The 24,619-nt window shown below is 35.3% G+C and overlaps 1 protein-coding gene across 1 annotated transcript in view; it reads left to right on the top strand.

Moving 5' to 3' along the window:
- The first annotated feature begins 1,841 nt into the window (after nt 1–1,841).
- The window catches only part of LOC110992775, a 68,176-nt gene continuing 45,398 nt past the window's right edge, over nt 1,842–24,619 (top strand). The window contains exons 1-8 of the mRNA XM_045628996.1: nt 1,842–2,268; nt 11,462–11,523; nt 12,040–12,241; nt 12,455–12,559; nt 12,977–13,093; nt 13,286–13,417; nt 17,745–17,860; nt 18,244–18,493. Of these exons, the coding sequence (XP_045484952.1) occupies nt 11,467–11,523; nt 12,040–12,241; nt 12,455–12,559; nt 12,977–13,093; nt 13,286–13,417; nt 17,745–17,860; nt 18,244–18,493 (979 nt within the window). The 5' untranslated portion in view covers nt 1,842–2,268; nt 11,462–11,466. The remainder of the gene's footprint in view (nt 2,269–11,461; nt 11,524–12,039; nt 12,242–12,454; nt 12,560–12,976; nt 13,094–13,285; nt 13,418–17,744; nt 17,861–18,243; nt 18,494–24,619) is intronic.

Below are 24,619 nucleotides of genomic sequence, written 5' to 3'. Positions count from 1 at the left end.
TGTGCAGAAAAATGTTGTCCAGCATACATCTAATCCTACGCAGATCAAGATAATTTGTATATAAATGATTAGTTACCATAATCTTACGTTAGAATTGATTTAATAGCTGATTCGCATATCTTCATTAATTAGCTTACGACGTGTAGAGTTATGTTGCTTCTTACTTAGATACTTGATATTACTAGTAATTTGCTCTTCAACCTTGCATGGCGGCCCCCGGTTGCAAAAGGAAGCCGACCGTGACAATGGTGTGGGTCATGATAATGACGTCTTCATCCGGGCCTTTGAGTATTAAATAATTAAATATTATTATACACTATGACTTATATAACTCATATATACACTTGCACCTTGCTTTGTACCTTGCTCTTCTTAAGTAAGACTGTACCAAAAATTATTTGACACAGACTTACTCGTTGTAGGACGTGGGAAAAAAGCATTAAGTGTTATTGTTTTGACTAATAATAAAGAATTAATTTCAATTGTTAACACAATCAAATAAAATGTAAATAAAACGAACGTAAGTACGATGAATGTAAAATTCTTTGAATTCTTGCTCACTGTTACAAGTAAGTAGTCGTGTAACTAAAGGAACAGTTACCTTCTAATGTTTCCGTGCAACTAGAGAAAGACTCAAAGTCCGCAATTCTGATTTGTTGATTAAAGTTGCCCTCCAACTCGAACCGCTCGAAGTAAGTTCGAATAAGTACAGTGACCGTTAGCCGGTCACCGGTATCACGGGTACCTTGTCTTAACGAAACTCGTCTAAAAATTCATTTAGCATTTTTGTGAAGAATTTGTTTCGTTATAAATATATACTTGCGGTTTTGAATAAGTCTATGTCTGTGGTTAGAGAACATTTGAAAATTTATATATAACAAATTTTATAAATGTCGTTCAAATGACATATTAAGTTCTTGCTATCCTTTAAATACTGTTAGACGTTTTATTATTACTTAGTAAAGTATGAGATAATTGAACCTTAGAAGTACCTATGAACAAAATCAACGTTTAATCACTAATATTTTTTAAATATGACTATATCTGCGCTTGTGTTTTATAAGGAACTATCTAACTATAATTTAGTACAGTTTTATAATTTATATCTAATTCAACCTATCAAATTAAATTTGATAATATTTTATTTGATTGCTGGACTCAGTTATAACTCAGGCCGCTCATTAGGTCCGTTGTGCGCATATTATTAATAAAAAATAGTATTTAAGGTTTTTATACTTTTTAAATTGTATAATTTCTAATGAAATAAAAAAGGGAGCGAGCGCGTTGATGTCTTCAATATGAAACTTTATATATAGAGGGTGTAGAGCTGTAGTACCAATGTTACTTAAACATTGTGCAATAACTTCTTTTTAAATGTAATCTAACTCATATTCTGTTTGTAAGTTATCTTACTTTTAACGATCTCAAACGAATTAAGATAATGGGTGTTAAATCGTTGAGTAATCTATTGTTAATATTATTAGCCTTAGCCTCGGTTTTGGCCATAATTTAAAAAAATAGAGACAGATGTTTTAACTCAAGTTTTACTTTAGACTAAAAAGACGCAATTTTATACTAAAATGATTATAATAATAACTTTCTTTATAAATTATTCTACTTGTCATCTATAATGCTACATAAAAAATAGATCTCTCTTGAATAAAACGCCACATTAATATAATTATATAATTATTAATATGTGATTTATTCGATAAAGAATATGTTAATAACTGCGAACTCTTGCAGAGAAGGAATGAAAAGAATCATTTATCTAAATAATACAAAAATGCCTGACCGGTTATCCGGTTTGTCTTCACCCATGCAGTTTCTTGCAGTTTTATTATCAGATTGAGGATCCGGCTCCATGCAAAGCCTTGCCGCCCGACGCTCGTTTCTAGCTAGAGGGTGGAGACGGGTGGTGAAGGCGGGGGAGGGGCGAGGTGCGTGCGCGCAGCCTGCGCAACTCGGCTCACGGCACTCACCCAGTCCCAATACGAATAGCGCGCTGTTCGTACAACTGACGTGCGTCGTTACTGAATTCCGTTCGTGTCCATTAAAATCCACTCTAAACTAGGAGTGTAGGTGCAGTGTGGTGATGGTGTGTTTATAGTTATACAACTGGATTGTGTATACCTACAAAGTACCCGTCGGTGGTCCGTGGAATTTCCACTGAACTTTAGGCGTTCGTCTGGCGAGGAAGGCGATCGTTTACTCCGGGAGGAATGAGCCCCGTGAACCACTGCTTCCATACTCACCGATGATCTCAAGGTTGGCATCGAACTCACTGTTTAAGCGCGGCTGTGTCGCAACTCTCACGGTCCCACGATTCCTTTCTGCTCTTATTACAATAGTACTAACAACCAAGTTACGGTCACTATACTGTTACTCCACCATTAATATTTGTAACTGTAATCGTATGAGAAACATTTCGGAGACCTTAGATATTCCTATTAGATTGTTGAATTCTATTTGAACTCACAGTAATGTATTTGTATAATTCCACGTCTGCAATTACATTAACTGTTTTCCAATACAATGGCTTTCTCAATGCATGGCTTTCAAAGTTCTAAATTTTCCATAAATTAATGTTTTCATTATAAATTTCTTATTTTATTTTGTTTAGGTTTTTAGTATATTTCGTATATGTTATGATCATGTAATCCTTGATTAAAAATATTTATATACAGTAAAAAATAATACTATTATATTACACGAATGTATTGTTTAGTAGTTGTTTAGCTTTTAGAAGCTATTTCAATTATAGACAAGTTTGTTGATTTAAACTTTTTCGTATTAAATTACCACTCCTCAACCCATAAATTTTTTTTACGCATTCGTAATATCTAAATAAATTATAGCTGATTTGTTGCCTTAGGAGTTTGATATTCACTATTGTATTTTATTTATTAAATTAGTAATCTTTATTTAAAGTAAAAGCAAATAATTAATTGGCTTACTCTCCTATTACATTGACAAGAAAGGACACGGTTTCACTAGGTGGCGCTCACTGCTTATGTAAAAACCCGCTTCATATCCATATAAAGTCAAGCGATTTACTTAGAGGCATCCGACATAAACACCATACTTAATCTGACGTAATGTAGTGAATAAACTCTTGAAATTCTACGAACTAAGAAGAATTTATTTAATTTTCCTCAATACTAAATTTCCAATATACTTTTCCGAGCTCGCGTATTTGGTATTACACATTTGAGTTAATTTAAATCTGTGTTATACCTTCAAGCTGATTTCTTCTATGAAACATAAGTTATATTATAGGAATATTGATCATGTTAAAATTGGTATACGATACAAAGTATATATGGAAATATATATTTTTTCGTAACAATAAAAAAATGTCATATAACTAAAAGAATAAATGTTATAAATTTAACTTAATTTCATATATTATTATTCGTCAATTTGCGGTTTTTGTTACACCGACGCTTACGTCAATATTGTAACTCCAAAAAAAGGCGATTCCACAGAATCTTAATAGATTTAATGTTATTTAAAATAAATCACCTTGATGGCTGTAAATCTTCCACAGTCCGATTCACAAGGCATTTTCTTTTGCGAACTAGCGAACTGTGGAATCGACTACCGGCGGGAGTCTTCCCTGAGAGATACGACCTCCAAATATTCAAAATTCGAGCGTACTCCTCCCTTAAAGGCTGGCGACTCACCCACTAAAAGTGGGTGTCTATGGGCTGCGTGACTGCCCTTTTTGAGCGTCTCGCAGGCTCACGTGCTCCGCTATATAAAAAAATCCATAAAGCACATAAGCATCTTTTCACTATAACTAATATGTGACCGTACTCTGTATTAATGTGAACCAACTTGTACTATCTATATTAATTGTTTAATCATACAATGTTATATCCCACGCCATTGCAACGTAGAAAGTAGTAATTTAAAGAAAACACTTTTAAGTAGTAATTTGATTTTTATCGCGCAATCGACTATATTTTCTAAATAACCAAAACAAACTTTTCTACGAACTTCAAAAGCATCAGTTTAGAGGCTAGTCTTGAATGTTGTAAAAGCTTACATAATTTATCATTTCTTATACACCATATAGTACAAAAATTTATACTCGTTTTAGATGTGTCGAAACTTTAAAATATAAATTACGGAATGAAGCTTGGATTTATAGGGCTACAGACTCCAAACGGACCAAAACGGCCGTATAGAATAATTTTGTTCGGTTTTTGCTAATGTATTTAGTATTTATAATAATAACTGACATCGAGCTTGAATCATAATCTATATAGGTTGATAAATCCGAAATTTACTTGAATTCATATAGTTTAACGATATTCTTATTAATTCTCAAAATGTATTTAACAAAATACCACTTCTCTAACATAAATCACATCTCTAAATACTATAACTGCGATTTTTCTTAATCAAAGCAATGAATAATAATAGCAGTTAAATAGACGGTTAACTACGGGCCAACTAAACTAAGTGAATGTAACATGTAAATCACAAAAAACCTCTACTTTCACATCAACTGCAATTAATTACTGCAGTCCATAAGTCGGAACTGTGGTTTGGCAGCTCTAATATTTTGTTGTACGTATTAATTGACGTTCACATATGGCGTCACTATACAGCTGATGTTATAGGTATAATACCCCATACACCTGTCATTGACTGCAGGCCGGTGACCGTTATGTCATTCTATACCATTATCTCACGCGAGCTATGAACCATTATTTTTTCCATCGTAGGGATTATTTTTTGTGACGTTTGTTGTGGTATATTAAGTATCTTTAATTATTAATTATACTGGCTGACTCACTGTCATGTGATTGATTTTCTGATAAACAGCATAAAAAGTCACATAATTAAACAGGCATACATATATTTTTCGTATCGTATATATAATGTATTGTGTGTTGTGTGACTTGGTATTTTTCAATGCCCTAGTAGAATATAAACAATCGGAAGGAAAATGTTGTTAGAAAATATCGTGACAAATTATCAGAAAGTGGGTTCTAAGTATTATCTATCATCACGATCACGATATTTTGTGTGTCATTGAATATGTATATCTGTAGGAACTGTATAATGAGTAATTATTTAATAATTTTAGTCGTGATGTCTTAGCCGCGACGTCGCTGCATGTCTCTGCCGCCGGAACTAGACAATATAATTACAAAACAAGTTTGTTAACCATGGTTGCTCTATAGTATTTTTATGATGTCCAATTTATGTGACTTAATACTTTCAAACATTTTAAAACACACCAATTAATTAGACTAAACTGTTAAGACTTCAGAAACATCAGTTTACTTTAGCGAAAGGCAATTGTCAAAAGCTTATAAAGATTGATCAAATTTCATGGTGACCGTGTTGATTTGAACAAGCGAAAGATAATGTTGTCTGATGAAATGTTTAACTTTTAGGAATGTAATGAATAATAAAACTTTTCAAGTGACGCGAGTGTTTCTGATCCTGTCACACTCTCAACTATACATTACTTTTCCAATTAAAATACTTCTCGTTTGTCATTATGTTACCGTACTTTGTGAATTAGAGCGAAACATTTCTGTAGTACATTTAAATTCGTTCCGTGCTTCATTCCTTATGTGGTGTCAGCGAAATTACTCATATTTTACTGCTGTTCCGCTACGGGTCTAAAATAGCTGTACCGCTAGAATTTATCGCTTATCGATGGTTTTTCTTAGGATACACTATAATCAAATCTATTATGATATGAAGTTTTATTTCTCGTGAAAGATAAGAAATGTACAGGTTTGAGAAAATAAGGTGCTTGAAATCACTCAGGCGTAATATTCTGACTAACAAAAGTTTTATACAAATAATATTATTGTACCTCTAGAATGCGAAAGACAAATTTATCTTCCACAATTGTGTAACCGTTTAAATAGGTTTATTATAATCAGTGGTGCTACAAGCTGTTTTGTGATCTATTTCAAATCTAATAGGCAATTAGGTGATTTGCCTCCAGTGCCAGGCACATGCCGTTGACTTTTTGGGTCTACGACATGTCAGTTTCGCACATAGAAATTTCCATTGGTGCACAGCCGGAGATCGAACCTATGGCCTAAGAGATGAGAGCGACTAGGCCAAAGCCGCTCAAATATATTTGAACAGATTATTATGCGAGAGTTAAATTTATAAAACTATCTGAGCTTGAAGGTTTAAATTCATCGAGTGTTTTTTAAATGTGTTTTATCCGAGTAAATAAAGATCAAACTAGTTTTTACTATAAAGTTGACATTTATATGTTAAACTTGTGACGTATTAGTGACCGCAACCGTCGCTCATTGGGTCCAGAGCTCTGTTTAAATTCTCAAACTCATTATAACTGTATTCATATAAAAAACCTAGTACATTTATGAACGTCCATAGAAAAGGTGTTAAATTAATTCTAAATTTACATTCCAACCAGTTCACAGTTAGCTCTACCAACTTGGTTCGACTCCCAGCAATGTAATAATTCTAATCATATTTTGTGCAGATGCTTTATACTTATTTTAGTATTCAACCCAAAACCTTGAAATATGTATTGTTTTAGGAAGCAGAATTTTGTTAAGAAAATAATTTTTAGTTCTATGCAAAGGAGTCGACATTCATACAAGTAGATTCGTCATAAAGTGTTAATGAAGTCAACGAGTTTTACAAGGTTGAAGATACTTTTATAATTATGTTATTTGTATTTAAAATGTGATACAACTAAATTCTTATGACATTGAGAGTGTCCATGGGCGGCGGGCGGTATCACTTAACATCAGATGAGCCACCTGCCCGTTTGCCCCCTGTTCTATAAAAAAAAACATCAATATTAGATTTAAATATATAGTAGAAGTTATGTTTGTTCGTAATTCACTTACAATTAGTAAAATAACCTACCGTGGGTCTTGGATTCAAATTAATCTCCGTAAGTCCTTTGTTTATTAACGAACGTTTGAGTCAAAACATGCAGGTTTCCTCACAATGGAAGAAATATCAATTTATTCAACGTATGACCTCAGTTTTGGGAGTGGCAGTGATGCAACACAGTCCAAATGAACTACTTAATTATTTTATGTTTAATATTTTAAGACCAATAATCTCCCGAATGTTTGCTTACCACAGTTTGAAATAACAATCAGTAAGTTAAAAGATAGTTAGAATCAGTGGTGTACACATACATGTACATAGAATTGTTTCTCAAGAGAGAGAAACTATTATGGTGCTATTGTTTAAAGCCCACTTTCCGTACCGACGTTTTGTCAGAACCCGAGATGTGAAAGTGAATGCCATGTCATATACAGACGGACACCCAAACTTTCAATATGTTTGTCCTTATTACAAGCTCAGATTTAACTTTCTTCTTAAACAAGCGAACTTGGCTGAACAGGCTTTACAGTAGACATCAATTGTATTGAAACAAAGTTGTTTAAACAAAAGTGTTCATGTACTAGGCTAAACAGCAGACATTAGTTGTCTTTAAACAAAGTTATTCCAAATTTTTACTATGATATTAATATGTTCCCTGTTAATTTAATAAGAGGAAAAAGCAGGGAACACATATAAATACTTTTGATTGCAGTTGTTGTCTAGATAAGTGTTACACTAACGTTAAGTTAATATTAAAAAAAGGATGTTTGAATGAAACCTCTTTAAAGGCACTTTATAAACACCAATTCATTGCACAGTTTTTTAATGTATGTGACCTTAACCATTTAAGTTTATTATAAATACAGATTAAACCCCATAGCCCTTAAAAACAAAACAGTGTAACTCTTTCGAATATTATTAATAACGACATAATGATGACATTAGCGTCAGTTTGTTTTGTAAAAATGAAAATTTTAAATATAATGGTATCATGAGGGGTTTGATAAATGTGTTATGCGGTCAAAATAATATATTTATATCTATTCTTCCCAACAAATTACATGTGAAATTTCTTTTGTAGCGTAAATATATACCCAGTAAAAATAATACAAGAATATTTACTAGTAGCTAAATTATTTATAATGATCCTAATTTGTAAATGTAAAAATATTTTGCCAACGTTAAATTTAGTAGTTTTTATCAAAATATTAATGACCATACATACAATAGAGCTGAATAATAGGTTAAAGTCGTTTCATTTTGTATGTTTTTGTACAATTTTTCTTCAACGCAGACCAAGTAAATATTTTATTTCATAATTAGTTTGTCTGCATCTATCGAACAAAAACATGACTTTACGTAAATACAATTGAACGATTCATTTTAAAACGTTTTAGAACCTTAAGTTTTCTCTGATAATTTAATTTTCTAATATTATTAAATTTGAGTAATATTAGTTAATAGAACACAAGAAGAGAGTGTGTTCCCTAAAAGAGGTTGTAAGTAGTTTTATCGGATACTTAAGTAAAGTTTTTATGATATCTTTGTATATATATTTAAAAAAGTGTTTAGTTAGTTTGTACAAGTGTTTAGTTACTAGTTAGTTCGTAAAGTTATTGTTTACAAAAGAAGGAATTTTTTTAGAAGTACAAATTAATTATTGCATAATTTCTCTCGGTATGCTGAAAGGGTTTCTCCTAATACATTAAGTGTAGCAAAGTACAAAAGTACCAAAATATATAAATAATTCAATGTAACAAATGATTTATACATACGTTTATAAATTATCTAAAAACATTTTATAATAACAACTTTACGATGAACACTAAATTTAAAAACATATTGAGAAGGTGACATTAAAGTTCTGGTCGAGATTGAACGAAATCCAGTTATACATGTGACCTCTTACATCAACAGGATGTAAATCAGTTTTGTATATACATTCATAAATAAATCAAGAGCTGTAGTATGATTACTAAAACGGTAAATGTGCATCCAAAAATAATTGCAAAGAGAAAATAAACACACAAATACATATTTAGTCCTTCAACCACATATGACATATTCAATTGGAAGGACCGATTTACGTATATGATAAAATATTAATTTTCAATAAAAGTATTAATTTCCTCCCACCTTTCAAACTGATATTGTTCAAATGCTAGAACGTAAGTGAAATAATTGCTAGGAATACCAAATATACCTCTTAAAGTTAAGTCACGTGTACAAGCAAGATGATTGATACGATATATCAAGATTGTTCTATTTTAAAATTAGACCTACCACAATACGGCTGCGATTAAAATAAAACTGTATTTTCTTGACATTCAATATATAATTCCTATTAAAAAGAACCTTCATTCTTGTTTATATTTAAATGATATCATTTAATAATTATAAATTTTCCGTTACTTCATTAACTTTTAGAATTGATTTCAAATAATACTCGTGTTACATATCTAAATAAATAAATAAAATTATTATTTATTTATTTAGATATATATATATATATATAGATATATATATATATATATATATATATATATATATATATATATATATATATATATATATTTTCGGAACCTTGCCTAAAGGGACTCCTTTTAATAATTACATTTTAAGGTTGGTTATTAGGTATATTTTTATGTACTTATTATGTTATTTGTTTTGAATAAAATAAAAAAAATATTGTAAATTCAGAGTATTTACAATATTCTGAACCTACCTAGTAAAAATAATTTACTACGGGATAAATAGAAAACAAACAAGTCCCTGTGGCAGTATACTTTTAATGCTGGCAGCATTTTTTCGCTGTATTGCGAATTGCGATACTTATTCTTTGAATATACATATTATTAAGTAGTTTTGGCAAATAAATAAGACACATTATCAACAACAACTCTAAACACATTGTGATCATGTGTATGTCTACATTTTATAGTCCTATTATTATTCAAGTTTGTATGGAATATTATATGACCATAATATTTTATGACCATAATACCATAACTGTTACAAAAATAAACTTACATACAATCACTTACATTAGTGGTTACAAAGACCACTTGATAATTAAATTGACTTCTCTCTCAAAGTGACCTCGAACTATATATAACCTTAGCATTTGTCGCATGCGTAAATAAAATACTTAAATAGCACCGCATAAGTTTCTCATATTATATTATTCTTCGTATGAGCCTAGTTACTTTCATACGAAACCAAATTTATTTTATACGAATGGTTCATCAAACAAAAACATAAAATAACGACCATTTATAGATAGTATGAGGTTTTTCTTCCGTGCAAGTCGTGGTAAGAAAATATGGGATTAACACGAAAGTGAGTTACGAAGTTATATTTATATGCGTAAATGACTTCATCAAGCAAAGAAGAGTTCTTTATTGTTACGTCATCAATGTCGAAAGCAAAACTCTGAATTTTTTAAACTCGTGTTTTGTAGAAATTCCCGAAATCTCTCGTCTTGTTAATGACCATTAGAAGTTGCACCGGCTCCAACCTCGGTCCCATCACTCACACGAATCGCCTGTTCGCTAGTTTTTAATTGTTGGTAAAGAAAGTAGTAGCTTTATATACCTAATAAGGGAGAAAAATATAACCGTTACGTAACAAAATATTGGAGAGAAATTTCTTATTATTGATATTATTATTGCTTTCATAGAGCATAGGTCAAGGTCTCAAAGTAAATTTATTATTATATGTTTGTATAAATTTTGGTAGATAATTTAAAAAACCGGGTCACGGTCAGATATTATAAATGAAGAAAATACTCTACACATTTTCCTACCCTGTTACAGTCATAAATTTATAATTCATAAACTCATATATGATAAATTTCAACTTAACACAATACAACTTTTTATATTATTTACAACAAGACCTTGAGTAAAAAACTTTCAAAATAACATTTAAATTACAATCGTACAGCTAAACTAGGAAATTTCATAGAGTAAACTTGCTTGCTCGTTAAATGTTTTTTCATTGTTTATTTACATTGATTTTCAATATAAGAAAACTGGATTCTTATTTGTTTTAATTTCTTTAGTATCAAAGAATATTTCATAATTAAAAAAAAGGGGTTTAACCTTGGCCGATATATACAGGTTTCTCAAGATGTTTTGTTTCTCCATACAAAATTCAAAAACACAGTAGGGATTCAAACACATGCTCGGTCTCTAGTTATCAACTGTAGTCGAACCGTACTTTAATCAATCTTGCTTTAATCTTTTTTTAAAGAATATACATATAATATATATAAGTATAAAGCTTAACTTTACGACAACATTGTATGTATTGACGATGTCACAGTTTTAAGGTATTTAGGCAGTTATAGATCTTGTAAATCTCGTTTTGTGAATATAATATAAATTTAAAGAGTGGCGGAGAGTTTATTGCCAGTTCTTCTCTTCCGTTCTACGCCCTTGATTTGAGAGCTGTAAATGTAAAATTAGAATCATATAATGTATATTTCTTTTTTTGACGTTCATAAGTGTACATAATGTTACCTATATTAATAATAATTTTTAATTTGATTTGATTTAATTCATTAATCCGTAATGTTTCATTAAATGCAATTTTCTTGTTTCAGAGACAATGTACAAAGAAACCTTACCTCTTGTGGTATGGACGCTCTTAGTCATAACAACAAATGTAAGTAAAATTTTATTCTTTCATTTTTAACTTAATTTTATTCTTCAGAAAAGTCAGTTGCTGATGGAGCACATCTCTATTTTCATTTGCATTTTCAGTCATATACAGTTTTGGTGATACATAGATTGTTTTTAGAAATGTGTAATTTATTTATTCTGTAACAATATAAAAAAAATCGACTGGATAATATCTTATACTTTAGACATCAAATATCATTATGATTTATATAAGGGCAAAGTGTCTGACATACTGACTGACTGACATTAGTTGTACAAAAATATCGCTGTGGTCTAATTCCTACCAACTTTTAATTTTTTTTTACTGTACATAAATCCAAATTTATTACCTACATTATTAACGCGACTTTACAAGTCCCTTTAAAGCGCCTATATAATTCTATTTTATGGAGTTCATATATTAAATTCCAGTACTACAATGCTATTCTATACTGAGACTTAATGCGACTAAATTAAAGATCTTTATTGCCGCTTATGTTATTAATAATTTTCGTTACAGGTAGCGACGCAAAGCCAGTACGGAATAGGATTAGGAATAAAACGAGAAGTGTTTTTCTTAAATTTAGAAGACGGCTACTTTGGCTGTCAAGTTAACGAATCGACTCAAATATTACAATTATACGAATTATCAAAATTATGCGATGGCGTACCCGACTGCTATAAGGCATCTGATGAGCTTAGAACCGAATTAAAGTGTTCAGGTTAGTACTAAAATATTTATAATACCAGTTCAGATATAATTAAAAACGGATCATAGAGAAAAATAAGTATTAAAAGTGCCATATTTCGTAACCTAAGAAAGAAATAATTGCTATTCACAAACATATAACATCTCATAATTTCACTTTTTTAACAGAATTTAATAAAAATCTATTATATAATAAATTGAAATTACTATAATGAATTTTTTATAGATGACTGTACCAAAGAAGATGGGGCGCAGTGTATAAATGGTGCTTGTCTAAATGGTGTTTGCTATTGTAATGATGGGTTCGGAGGCTGCAATTGTCAGGAACAAGGTAAGAAGCTAAAATAAATAATGATACGGTTATTATTTACATGATGAGGGAAGATTTAATATATCGAATCCTGGTAAGAACTGGTTCCGAAATTCAAATGTAAAAATATTTTTGTATATGTGTTTATACCTAGTGTAACTCTCTACCACATATCAGTAGAGTCAGACAGCTAGGCTCATCTCTGAATATCTGTATTAAGAACAACAAGCATAGACTTGACTCGTGCCCACAGATAACAATTTCCTTCTAAACAAAACTTCTTTAGCAGATATAAACGCGGGCTTATAATGCTGAAAGATTTATGTAAATGTATATTCGCGTAATTCAAAGCCAATATTATTTCCTTCCTTTGATTATCACAAAATCATCTATCATCATTATATTACGTCTATGCCTTAAATATCTTATTTAATTCAGATGTCAACGAATGTAAGGACCGGCCTTGTGATGTGTTCGCACATTGCACGAACACAGTCGGAAGCTTTCAGTGCTCTTGTTTCCCTGGATATGTTGGAGACGGATTCTCTTGCAAAGGTAAGTTGGAAATATATATATGTACTTCACTTTTTAATGATAAATATAGTAAAAAAATAGTGGTCAATACACGATAAAAGTAGTCAGAACATAGTGTATAACTGCATATTTTTAAAAGTTTCTAGTTTTTTTTAACGTGCACGGCCTCTCTTGATTATGGATTGAGCACACTATATAAAATTTTCTTAACAGACATCAATGAATGTGAAGACCCAGCCATAGCAGCGAGATGTGTGGAAAATGCGGAATGTTGCAATCTTCCTGCTCATTTTATATGTAAATGCAACCGTGGGTTTGAAGGTGACGGCGAAGAAGAATGTCGAGGTGGGTTTATATTATGTATCTCTTTTCTGTATTCAAAAATATCGTACCATAGCAGATACTTTATTGAAATATTACTATTAATTGTCATTGGTCCGGAGTATCACGAAATCGGGCGTAGGTTAAGTAAATTTCGAGATAGATAGATATTTAAAGAAAAACACTTTTTTACGGATTATAGTTATGTATTTTTGTATTTAAACTTATAATTATTTGTACATAATTGCGAAACAAGTTGCGCATCCCCCGGCTGCATCACAGAAACAAAAACAAGACACAAACAGTTCCTCGCCAGCCAGCTTACCTGCCATATGTGAAGGGAGTTACAGATAGAATTAGCCGGGTCCTAAAACGAGCTTCCATTAATACAATTTTCAAGCCGCACAAGAAGATTCAGCAATTCCTAAGACCAATCAAAAGTAACACCCCATTGCAAGATGCAGGTATATACAAACTGGATTGCGACTGTGGCCTGTCTTACATAGGGCAAACTAAACGCAATATGTCCAGCAGACTCAAGGAACACATTGCGGACATAAGACATAGACGACACACAAAATCAGCAGTCTGTGAACACACACTAGATAGGCCTAATCACTACATACGCTTTGACCAACCGAAAGTACTTGCGAAAGAAAAAAGATTCTTCCCAAGATTGGTACGCGAAGCCATTGAAATCAAAAAACACGCCAATTTCAATAGAGAGGACGGCCTAAAATTATCAAACACCTGGGATCCAATAATATCCAAATTAAAATCTCAAAATAAACAATCCGCGAAAATGGAGGACACCGTGAGCAATTTCTGCAAAAACCCTACATCTTTTAGTCGATACCAACTCCGGGGAAATAAATACAGATAACACAACATTTTCTGCAGCTGTAATACTTTTTGACATTTAACACCTTTGTCTTTAGTCACCGCGTGACCACGCACGCTGTTAAGCACGCGAAACGTCGGCTTAAATTTTTTTTTTTTTTTTTTTTATAGAACAGGGGGCAAACGGGCAGGAGGCTCACCTGATGTTAAGTGATACCGCCGCCCATGGACACCCTCAATGCCAGAGGGCTCGCGAGTGCGTTGCCGGCCTTTTAAGAATTGGTACGCTCTTTTCTTGAAGGACCCTAAGTCGAATTGGTTCGGAAATACTTCAGTTGGCAGCTGGTTCCACAGAGTGGTGGTGCGCGGCAAAAACTGCCTGGAAAAACGCGCAGTTGTGGAACGGCGGACGTCGAGGTGATACGGGTGGAATTTCGTATTCTGCCTCGACGTCCGATGATGAAACTCAGCTGCAGGTATTAATCCGAACAACTCCTCTGAACACTCTCCATGGTAAATGCGGTAGAAGATGCAGAGAGACCCCACATCTCTACGCAACGCCAAAGGATCAAGCCGCTTGGAGAGATTTTGGTCGTCAACGATTCGAACCGCTCTTCGTTGAATACGGTCAAGTGGAAGAAGCTGGTACTGGGGAGCACCCGCCCAAAGGTGGGAACAGTACTCCATGTGGGGCCGAATTTGAGCTTTATATAGTTGCAAGCGGTGGCCCGGAGTGAAGTACCGTCTCGCCCTGCTGAGCACACCAAGCTTTTTGGAGGCTAATTTTGCCTTTCCCTCCAAGTGACCGCGAAACTGAACGTCGTTCGATATGTCAACGCCAAGTATTCCAATGCTGGCTGTGGCTTTAAGGAGAGTGTTTTCGAAAAGAGGAGTAGCGACAAAGGGTGTTTTTTTAGCGGAAAACGCGCAAACTTGTGTCTTTTTGGGGTTAAATTGGACTAGGTTTAGTCTGCCCCAGTCAGAGACTCCACATAGTAGGGTTTCTACTTCAGACACAAGTTTGTTCCGGTACTCATCGACATCTGCCCGAGAAATACTTGCCCGGCCAGTGTAAAGAGTGTCCCCAGTGCTGTCATCCGCATAGCAGTGAATGTTGCTAAGTTGCAACATATCATTGATATGCAGAAGAAACAGGGTCGGGGATAAAACACAGCCTTGTGGGACCCCAGCGTTCACGGGTTTAAGGTCGGAACATGCTCCGTCGATGACGACCTTGATGCTCCGATCGGCCAGAAAGCTGGAGATCCAATCGCATAATTTCTCGGGAAGCCCGTAGGCTGGAAGCTTCGAGAGCAGTGCTCTGTGCCACACCTGATCGAAGGCTTTCGCTATGTCCAAACTAACCGCTAGAGCCTCCCCCTTGGACTCAATTGCCTCCGCCCATCTATGCGTAAGGTATACAAGAAGGTCACCAGCTGAACGACCACGACGAAAGCCGTACTGAGAGTCACTTATCAGCTGGTGGCCCTCCAGATACTCCAGGAGCTGGCAATTAATAATGGATTCCATTATTTTGGAGAACAAGGAGGTTATCGCTATTGGGCGATAGTTGGACGGATCGGAGCGATCGCCTTTTTTAGGGATCGGATGTATCGATGCGATCTTCCAGCACTCCGGGACAGTGCCAAGCGAGTACAGGTACCGGAAAAGGCGCGTTAAGACCGGAGCCAACTCAGGAGCACAAGTACGCAGCACAATTGGAGGAATACCATCCGGCCCGCTCGACTTATGTATGTCCAAGGAAGATAATGCTTTACGGACAGCACGTTGCCGGAATGTAACTTCCGGCATCGAAGAATCACACCGTGAAATGCTCGGTGGTGATCTCCCTTGGTCATCCAAAGTCGAGTTGGACGCGAAGAGACAGCCTAAAAGGTCGGCCTTCTCCTTCGCAGTGTGGGCCAGCGAGTCATCCTCCCTGTGCAATGGTGGAATGGAAGGCTGACAAAAATTCCCTTGGACAGCTTTGGCTAGAGACCAGAAGGCTCGAGTCCCCGAAGGGAGTTGGGCCAATCTCTCGCCAAATCTGGCAATGTGCTCTGACTTTGCTTTAGTGATTTCCCGTTTGAAGGACCTGGAGGCTGAGTTATATGCTTTTTTGAGTTCGCTGGTATTAGCATCACGAGATTTCGCCGCTTCTGCCCATGCCTTAAAGCATTCTCGCTTTCGACGCGAGGCTGTCTTGCAAGAACGCTTAAACCATGGCTGAGACTTGCCACCGATCGGCACCGCAGAAAAAGGAATAAAGAGTTCCATTCCCTGCAGAACCACTTCGGCGACAGAGGCAGCGACGGAATCTGGAGCTTCAGACGAAAAGCAAATAGGCCCCCAAGGGTAGGACGCAAAGAAAGACCGCATCCCGTCCCAATCTCCTGACTTGTAGTGCCAAATACGGCGAAAACCCAAAAAGCGCGACCGCGAAGGGCGCGTAGATGGCACAGTACTCCGGACCACACAATGATCCGATGAACCCAATGGCGGGTCAACGGAGACTTGATAGTTCTCCGGATGCGAAGTCAGCAGAAGGTCCAACAAAGAGGCTTAAATTTAAAATTATGTACAAATAATTATAAGTTTAAATACAAAAATACATAACTATAATCCGTAAAAAAATGTTTTTCTTTAAATGTGTAAAAGTTATGTAAATAAAAGACAATACTAGATAGATATTTATTGAAAATAATAACCCGTATAAGTTTAAATTTAATTTCAAAATAAAATGCGTTTACTTCTTAATACTAATTACATATAAGTGTATTTTTCTTCGTCACTCAGCAAAATCTGATATCTTACAAGCGATTAATTAGACAGTCCTGATTTTTACGGAATACAGGGTCAACGTCTACATGATCTTCTTACAACTATATTATTAATTAAGAGTAACGGAGAGTTTATTGCCAGTTCTTCTCTTCCATTCTACGCCCTTGATTTGAAAACTGGCAGTAAATCTAAAATTAGAAGCATTTCAAATATATTCCTTTTTTACGGACATAAGTGTACTTTGTTTTACCTATTTAAATAAGATTTCGAATTTGATCATAAACATACTGCGATTCTGTACGAATTAATAATATTTCTGAAATATCAAAAATATCTGTTTTAAAAGGTCCGCGACAATTTTCCTGTTATTAATGTTCCTAAGATTGGCACAATGTATTTTTTACTAGTAATAAATAATTGATAATTGTGTTCATATTAAGTTAATAGCTCTTAGCTTCCTAGTAATTAACTTTGTATTCCTAGCTCGCAACTTCCTCATTTTCATGAGCGCATCCGGGCAAGTCATTTGAAATGTGGAAAACGTATTCAAACGTGCAAATCATCTAAAATTATTTTTAAAACTCTTATAGTTTATTTCATTTTCTTAGACAATGACTGTATATAGGTAGCCATTACATTATCAAATTATAGATTAATAATTATTTACATCGGGGTAAGCTATGAGATTTATTGTCCTATTAGCTCACGACTGGTTTTGACTTTTTTTTAGATATTGATGAATGCCGAAGACCTGGTGCTTGCGGTTCAAATGCCGTTTGTCAAAATTATCCCGGAAACTACACATGCGCCTGTCAAGCTGGCTATACAGGAAATCCATTCGATGGAGTGAGTCAATATACTAACTTTTTTAACGAGTTTTAGATATATAATCATTCTTTAAAAGCCTTATTTTGCCGTTACTTTAAATTTATTTGGTTTTTATTACTTCTCTCGATGACAGAAATTTTTAAGTTTCCAGGCATAATATTATTGTTTGATAATCGTTTGTTTCAATGTGGCACAAAATAAAAGAAAAACATATTTTTATTTATGTCTTTTACAACTCAATACATTAATAACTCAATAAATCATTGTTTTACATAATTCATGGGAAACCAAAACTGAAGTTGAACTGAAGTGTGTTTCAATGGAAGGCAAATTCATGCGATGTTTGGAAATTGCCGTCCAAATTATACAAAGTGCACTTATTATGATGTATTGATACGCAGTGTGTTGACGTCGACGAATGTGCGAACTCTGATGCATGTGGGGCGGGAGCTGTGTGCCGAAATCTTGTGGGAGGCTACGAATGCAGTTGCCTACCTGGACACGAAGGCGACCCAAGAGTCGCCTGCACGCCTACGGATCAATGTTCTAGAACTTCATGTGGACGCGGGGCACTCTGTGAAAACCTTCCAGGAACCTATCGATGTGTCTGTCCGCCAGGTTTTGAAGGCGATCCCAATGTCAAATGCAATGGTAAATATAGGAAAAGGCTTTATTCTTATTTCTCGTTTTCTGTCTGTTAAATGCTTTATAATCCTAAATAACGGCGTGTGAACAACGCTGACTACCGCATATTAATATGCGCGGTAGATTCACGCTTTTACTAACTGGAATAACTCTAACTCGCGACCGATTTTTGGGGATTTCAAGTTGTATGTTTCAGAAATGAGCGGAATGCCGTAAGGTGTCATCATATTTTCGGTTGATTAATTAAATTTTCTTCACTAGATTTGCATCTTTCATCGTTTCTATCATGAGTATCTATTCTGCTATTTCTTCTTCGTAGTGGCTGTCGTCGTATCTTTCTCGTACGTATATACATATATTTGGGAAAGGTGGATGTTGTAATAAGATACGAGTTGTTTCTTGTTCAGACGTAGATGAGTGTAAAAATAGCAAAGCGGTTTGTGGCGCCAATGCTGTTTGTGCAAACACGGTAGGAAGCTTCGTATGCAATTGTTTGCCCGACTACACGGGAGATGCGCGCGCTTCGGATGGTTGCAAAGATGTGGATGAATGTGAGGCACTAGAACATCCCTGCGGATTACATGCTATCTGTGAAAATGCCTCACCAGGATATAACTGTCTTTGCCCTCAAGGGTATAGTGGCCACCCAGATCCGCAAATTGCTTGCGAACAGGTAAATTCTAGCAATAGTTTTCTGTCGTTCTCAAATTATTTGCTCTTTTTCTAATACGATTTCGAATTACAGGTGGATGTTAACACTTTGTGTAAATCTAATTTCGACTGCACAAACAATGCTGAATGCCTAGAAGGACAGTGCTTCTGTAAATATGGTTTCCAACCGAAAGGATCAGTCTGTGTGGACATAGACGAATGCACAAATTCTTCATTATGTGGGGATAATTCGATTTGTATTAATTCCATTGGAAGTTACGCTTGCGAATGTGTTACTGGCTACGTAGGGTCCCCACCACAACTGAAATGTCGTGCTCCGTGTGAATATGTGCAATGCGGAGAGCATTCATACTGTAAGTTCGAAGGGGCCGATGCCTATTGTATGTGCGATGAGGGATGGAATTTCAACCCTAATGATATATCTGCTGGATGTGTCGATATTGATGAATGTGATACAGCAAATGGAGCAACATCTCACTGTGGTGCTAATGCACTTTGCTCAAATAAACCTGGAACTTTCATGTGCCAATGTCCCGATGGATTTACTGGTGACCCCTATAAGAATTGTTTTGATATCAACGAGTGTCAAATAGATAATAGTTGCGGTGCCGGCGCAGAATGTATAAATCAAAAAGGTTCCTATTCATGTTCATGCCCTGATGGAACAGTCCCAGACCCTGATCCTCGAGTAAAATGTTCTGAAATTCTTACTTGTCATACAAGTAATGATTGTCCTGGAAATGCTATTTGTGATGTCAATGCAAAATGCATTTGCCCCGAGCCAAATATTGGAAATGACTGTCGCCGTAAGTTTACATATTTTATTCTCCCTATTGAAAGGTTATGTTTGTGAATGAGTTTAATAAATAATATATTTTACAGATCCCTGTGAAGCGTTACACTGTGGAAGTAATTCTGAATGTCTCTTAAACGAGCAAACTGCCCAATGTACATGTCGAAACGGCTTTAGTGGTGAACCAACATCAGCGATTGGTTGTCAAGATATAAATGAATGTGAAGCTAATCCTTGTGCCCCTGGAGCCGTGTGCAAAAATTTACCCGGACATTTTCAATGTGAGTGTCCAGGTCAATTTAAAGGAGATCCCTATACTGAAGGCTGCTTCATCAGTAAGCAACCTCATGCTTGCGGCAATACAAATCCATGTCCGCAGGGTGAGCAATGTATACTAAATGAAAATGAAAACGTTTGTATTTGTGGTCAGGGATTTTCTCGTAATCATGAAACGGGTTTATGTGAAGATATAAACGAATGCATTCAATATGGCCGCTCGCCTTGTGGTTTAAACGCTATATGTAAAAACTTACCTGGAAGCTATGAATGTAAATGCCCACCAGAATATAGTGGAAATCCATACAATTTATGTGAAGAATGTAACGATATATCGTGTCAGTGTCAACCTCCATACAAAGTTGTTGATGGTAATTGTGTATTATCTGGCTGTTCAAAAGAAAGGAAATGTGGAAAAGGAGCAGAATGTATCACAATTTCTGATAATGTTAGTTACTGTGCATGTCCAATCGGTTATTCTCAAACTATTGACGGAGCTTGTGAAGATATAAACGAGTGCTCTCTTGATCAGCCTGTATGTGGATTTGGTGCGGAATGTGTTAATACTGTTGGATCTTATGTATGTAAATGCCCTCCCGGTTATGGGAAAGACTCAATTTCAGGTCATTGTAGCTTAAACCAAAAGCGCTGTATAAGCGACAGCGATTGCTTCGCCAATGAAAAGTGTGTCCAGCCCGGAAACTGTGTTTGTCCGCCTCCGTTTTATTTAGATATTACAGATGGGCAGAAATGTAAAAGCCCCTGTGAAAGGTTTACTTGTGGGATTAATGCAAAATGTACACCAAGTGACCCACCCAGGTGCATGTGCATGTCGGGCTACGAAGGAGACCCTTACACGGGTTGTACAAACAGGAATGAATGCCAAAGTGCTCCCTGTGCTTATGGCGCAATATGCAATGATGAACAAGGTGGATATAAATGTATATGTCCACAAAATATGGTTGGCGATCCTTACAAATCTGGATGTGAGTATATCTTTTGCTCCAACTAACGTAAAGTTAAATTTGGTATACAAATATATTTAAAAAAAAATTTTTAGGTACTGTCGAACAAATACCGTCACAGAAACTATTATGTAGCAAAGACAATCAATGCCCTAATAACTTTGCTTGTCTAAATCGAACATGTGCATCACCATGCCTAAGTGTATCTTGTGGACCAAATGCTTTTTGTGAGGTTGATAATCACGCCGCGTGGTGCCGTTGTAATCCCGGATACACAAAACCAGAAGGTGGAAAATGTGTTTCAGGTAATGGTTATTATTTATTAATTAATTTTTATAAGGATTATCTACTGAGTTTTTTTGGACATACCTTTTAAAATATCTTTCTAAATTTTGGGTGAAATTGGAAAAATTTATGTATGTTGCTCTTGTTGTTCTCAAAATAAAATATTTTAATGTATTTAATATTTCCAGGATGTGATTCCTATTTATGTGCCTCCGGCGCCCACTGCATTATTTCAAAATCTGGTCCAACATGTGTATGCCCAGAGGGTACTGTTGGAAATCCATTCCCTGGAGGTATTTGTAAACGGGACTTTTGCGGAGCAGGGATTCCGTGTGAGGAACCAATGTCGTGTGTAGCCGGTAGATGTCGCCAGCGTTGCGAAGATGTCGTTTGTGGTATCGGTGCCACTTGTGATGAAGGAACAGGCCGCTGTATTTGTAATGCCTTCTTTGTTGGTAACCCAGACTTACTTTGTATGCCTCGTAAGTATAATTTTCAAATTACTTTATGAATACATATATATTTAATAAATTTAAAAATTTACTACTGATAATTTTTTATCAAAGATAAAGAGGGAGAGCTCGTTCTCTTATCATATCTTTTTTATTCATAAATTTTATGAAAAATTCAATCTGTTTTATATAAATTCCACATGCCTTTTCTTTACTTTAACGTCTTGCCATTGTTACAGCCGTAGCCCCACCAACCTGCAAACCGGGTTGTGCTGAGAATGCCTATTGCGTTTATGGACAAATTAATGTTTGCAAGTGCAATAAAGGATTCACCGGTAATCCATATAAGAATTGTTTACCTCGAAAAGAAATAACATGTGCCAAAGCCTCGTGTGGAACGAATGCAGTATGTCAGCAGACTAGATCGCACGTAGAATGTCTTTGTCCACCAGGATATGTTGGTAATCCTAATTTACAATGTATCGACATAGACGAGTGTGGCTCACGTCCATGCGGGGAAAATGCGATTTGTATCAACACACCTGGAAGTTACAGTTGTATATGCAAGAGTCGGTATATTGGTAATCCATACGAGCTCTGTACTCAAGTATCAGTATCAAAATGTGTAGATGGTACAGCGTGTACATGTTCCCGTAATAGCTCGTGCCCAGAGGGATATTTTTGTGAAAAATCTAGATGCATTGACGCCTGTCGAAATACGCAATGTGGACCAAAAACTATATGCGCCGAAGGAAAATGCGAATGCCTTCCAGGTTACATAGGAAATCCCAATCATCTTCAACACGGTTGCACTATTGATAAAACATGTTTTACTGATGGAGATTGTAAAGACTCTGAAATTTGTTTACAATTAGGTAAAGACACCAGAAAGTGTTTAGATGCTTGTAGTAAACGTCAATGTGGACCTAATTCGATATGCGTTAGTTCAAATCATCACGCTCATTGTATATGTGCTGAAGGTTATGTAGGAAAACCTAATGATGTTAAAACTGGATGTCAATTACAACAACCCGAGCCTAACGAGGTCGAATGTAATGTAAATACTGATTGTGCCGAGCCGCAAATTTGCGTGTCAGTAGATGGTTCAACTAAAAGATGTCTCGATTTATGCTCTACTATAATATGCAGTCCCAATGAAATATGTAAAGTTATAGATAATAGCGCTCGTTGCGACTGTAAGGAAGGTTTTATATGGAATCCCTTGAACTCAATGTGTGAGCAGCCTACAACATCAAATTGTAAAAATGATATTGATTGTGATGATGATAAAGCATGTCAAAAAGATATTTTGGACGTTAAAAAGTGTTTAGATATATGCCAAACATTTACGTGTCCGCAAAATTCTAGATGTATAACAAAAGATCACAAAAGTCAGTGTCAATGTTCTCCAGGTTATGAAGGAAATCCAAATGATCGAATTGGTTGCGTACCAAATAATAAAAATCAATGTGTTAATGATGCGCAATGTAGAGAAAGTGAAATCTGTAAGACAATCAATACTATTAAAAAATGTGTTCCAGCTTGTCAGCAACTGATTTGTGGACCAAATGCTCTCTGTGTAACTAATAATCACGTTGCTAATTGTCAATGCCCTCTAGGACCGTATATGGGAGATCCAAATGACTTAAAGAATGGATGTAAACAAGTACCGTGTGTTTATAATTTAGATTGTATGCCTAATCAACTATGCAATCGTATGACACATACTTGTATTGACGTATGTGAAGAGGAGTCGTGTGGCGAAAATGCCGTGTGTATTGCGGAGAATCATAAATTTACATGTCGTTGTCCAGCCGGTTACCTAGCAAATCCGATACCTGAAGTTAGTTGTAGAAAAGTTGACGTGTGTCAATCAAATCCTTGTCATAAATCAGCAATATGTGAACCATCAGGATCCTCCTTCGTTTGTAAATGTCCTGATGGATTAGTAGGTGATCCGAAAGAAACAGGCTGTGTAGCGCAGAACCGATGTCCAAAAGGCGACGATGATTGTCCTACAGACACCGTTTGCTTAAACGGGCGGTGTATAAACCCATGTGAAAATGCATGTGGAGTTAATTCATTGTGTAAAGTTGTTGAGAGAAAGGCAATTTGCATGTGTCCCGAAGGATATGAACTTATACAGGGGTTAAATGCGTGTAAGAAAAAAATAATTAAATGTGCTGATGATTTAGACTGTGATGGTGACATTTGTCATAATGACCAATGTTTCACTGCATGTAAGAATTCTACGCAATGTGATCACGGAGAGTTTTGTATCAAAAATTTATGTATGAAAGAATGTACTACGCATAGTCAATGTAGCATTGGAGAAGCGTGTATTGGTGGTCAATGCTTGATTGGATGCCGCGGTAATAATGATTGTATCAGTGAAGAAGCGTGTGTGAACAACCAATGTATTGATCCCTGTATCGGTTCAAGAATATGTGGCCCGAATGCAATTTGTTCAAGAGTTCAACATACCACAACATGTGAATGCCCTCTAGGATTCGAAGGGACACCAACGGCTCAACAAGGCTGTATTAGAAAACCAAATTCATGTTCTAAAACTTTAGATTGTCCGCCAGATCACATGTGCATTGGATATTTCTGTCAGGTACCATGCCAACTTAATTCTGACTGTGCCATGGGGGAAACATGTTTTGATAATAAATGTCATAAGGTTTGC

Source organism: Pieris rapae, chromosome 7 (genome assembly GCF_905147795.1).
Source record: "Pieris rapae chromosome 7, ilPieRapa1.1, whole genome shotgun sequence".
NCBI classification, from domain to species: Eukaryota; Metazoa; Arthropoda; class Insecta; order Lepidoptera; family Pieridae; genus Pieris; species Pieris rapae.
The sequence above is the reverse complement of the archived record's forward strand: the minus strand, read 5'-3'. Positions and strand labels throughout refer to the sequence as shown.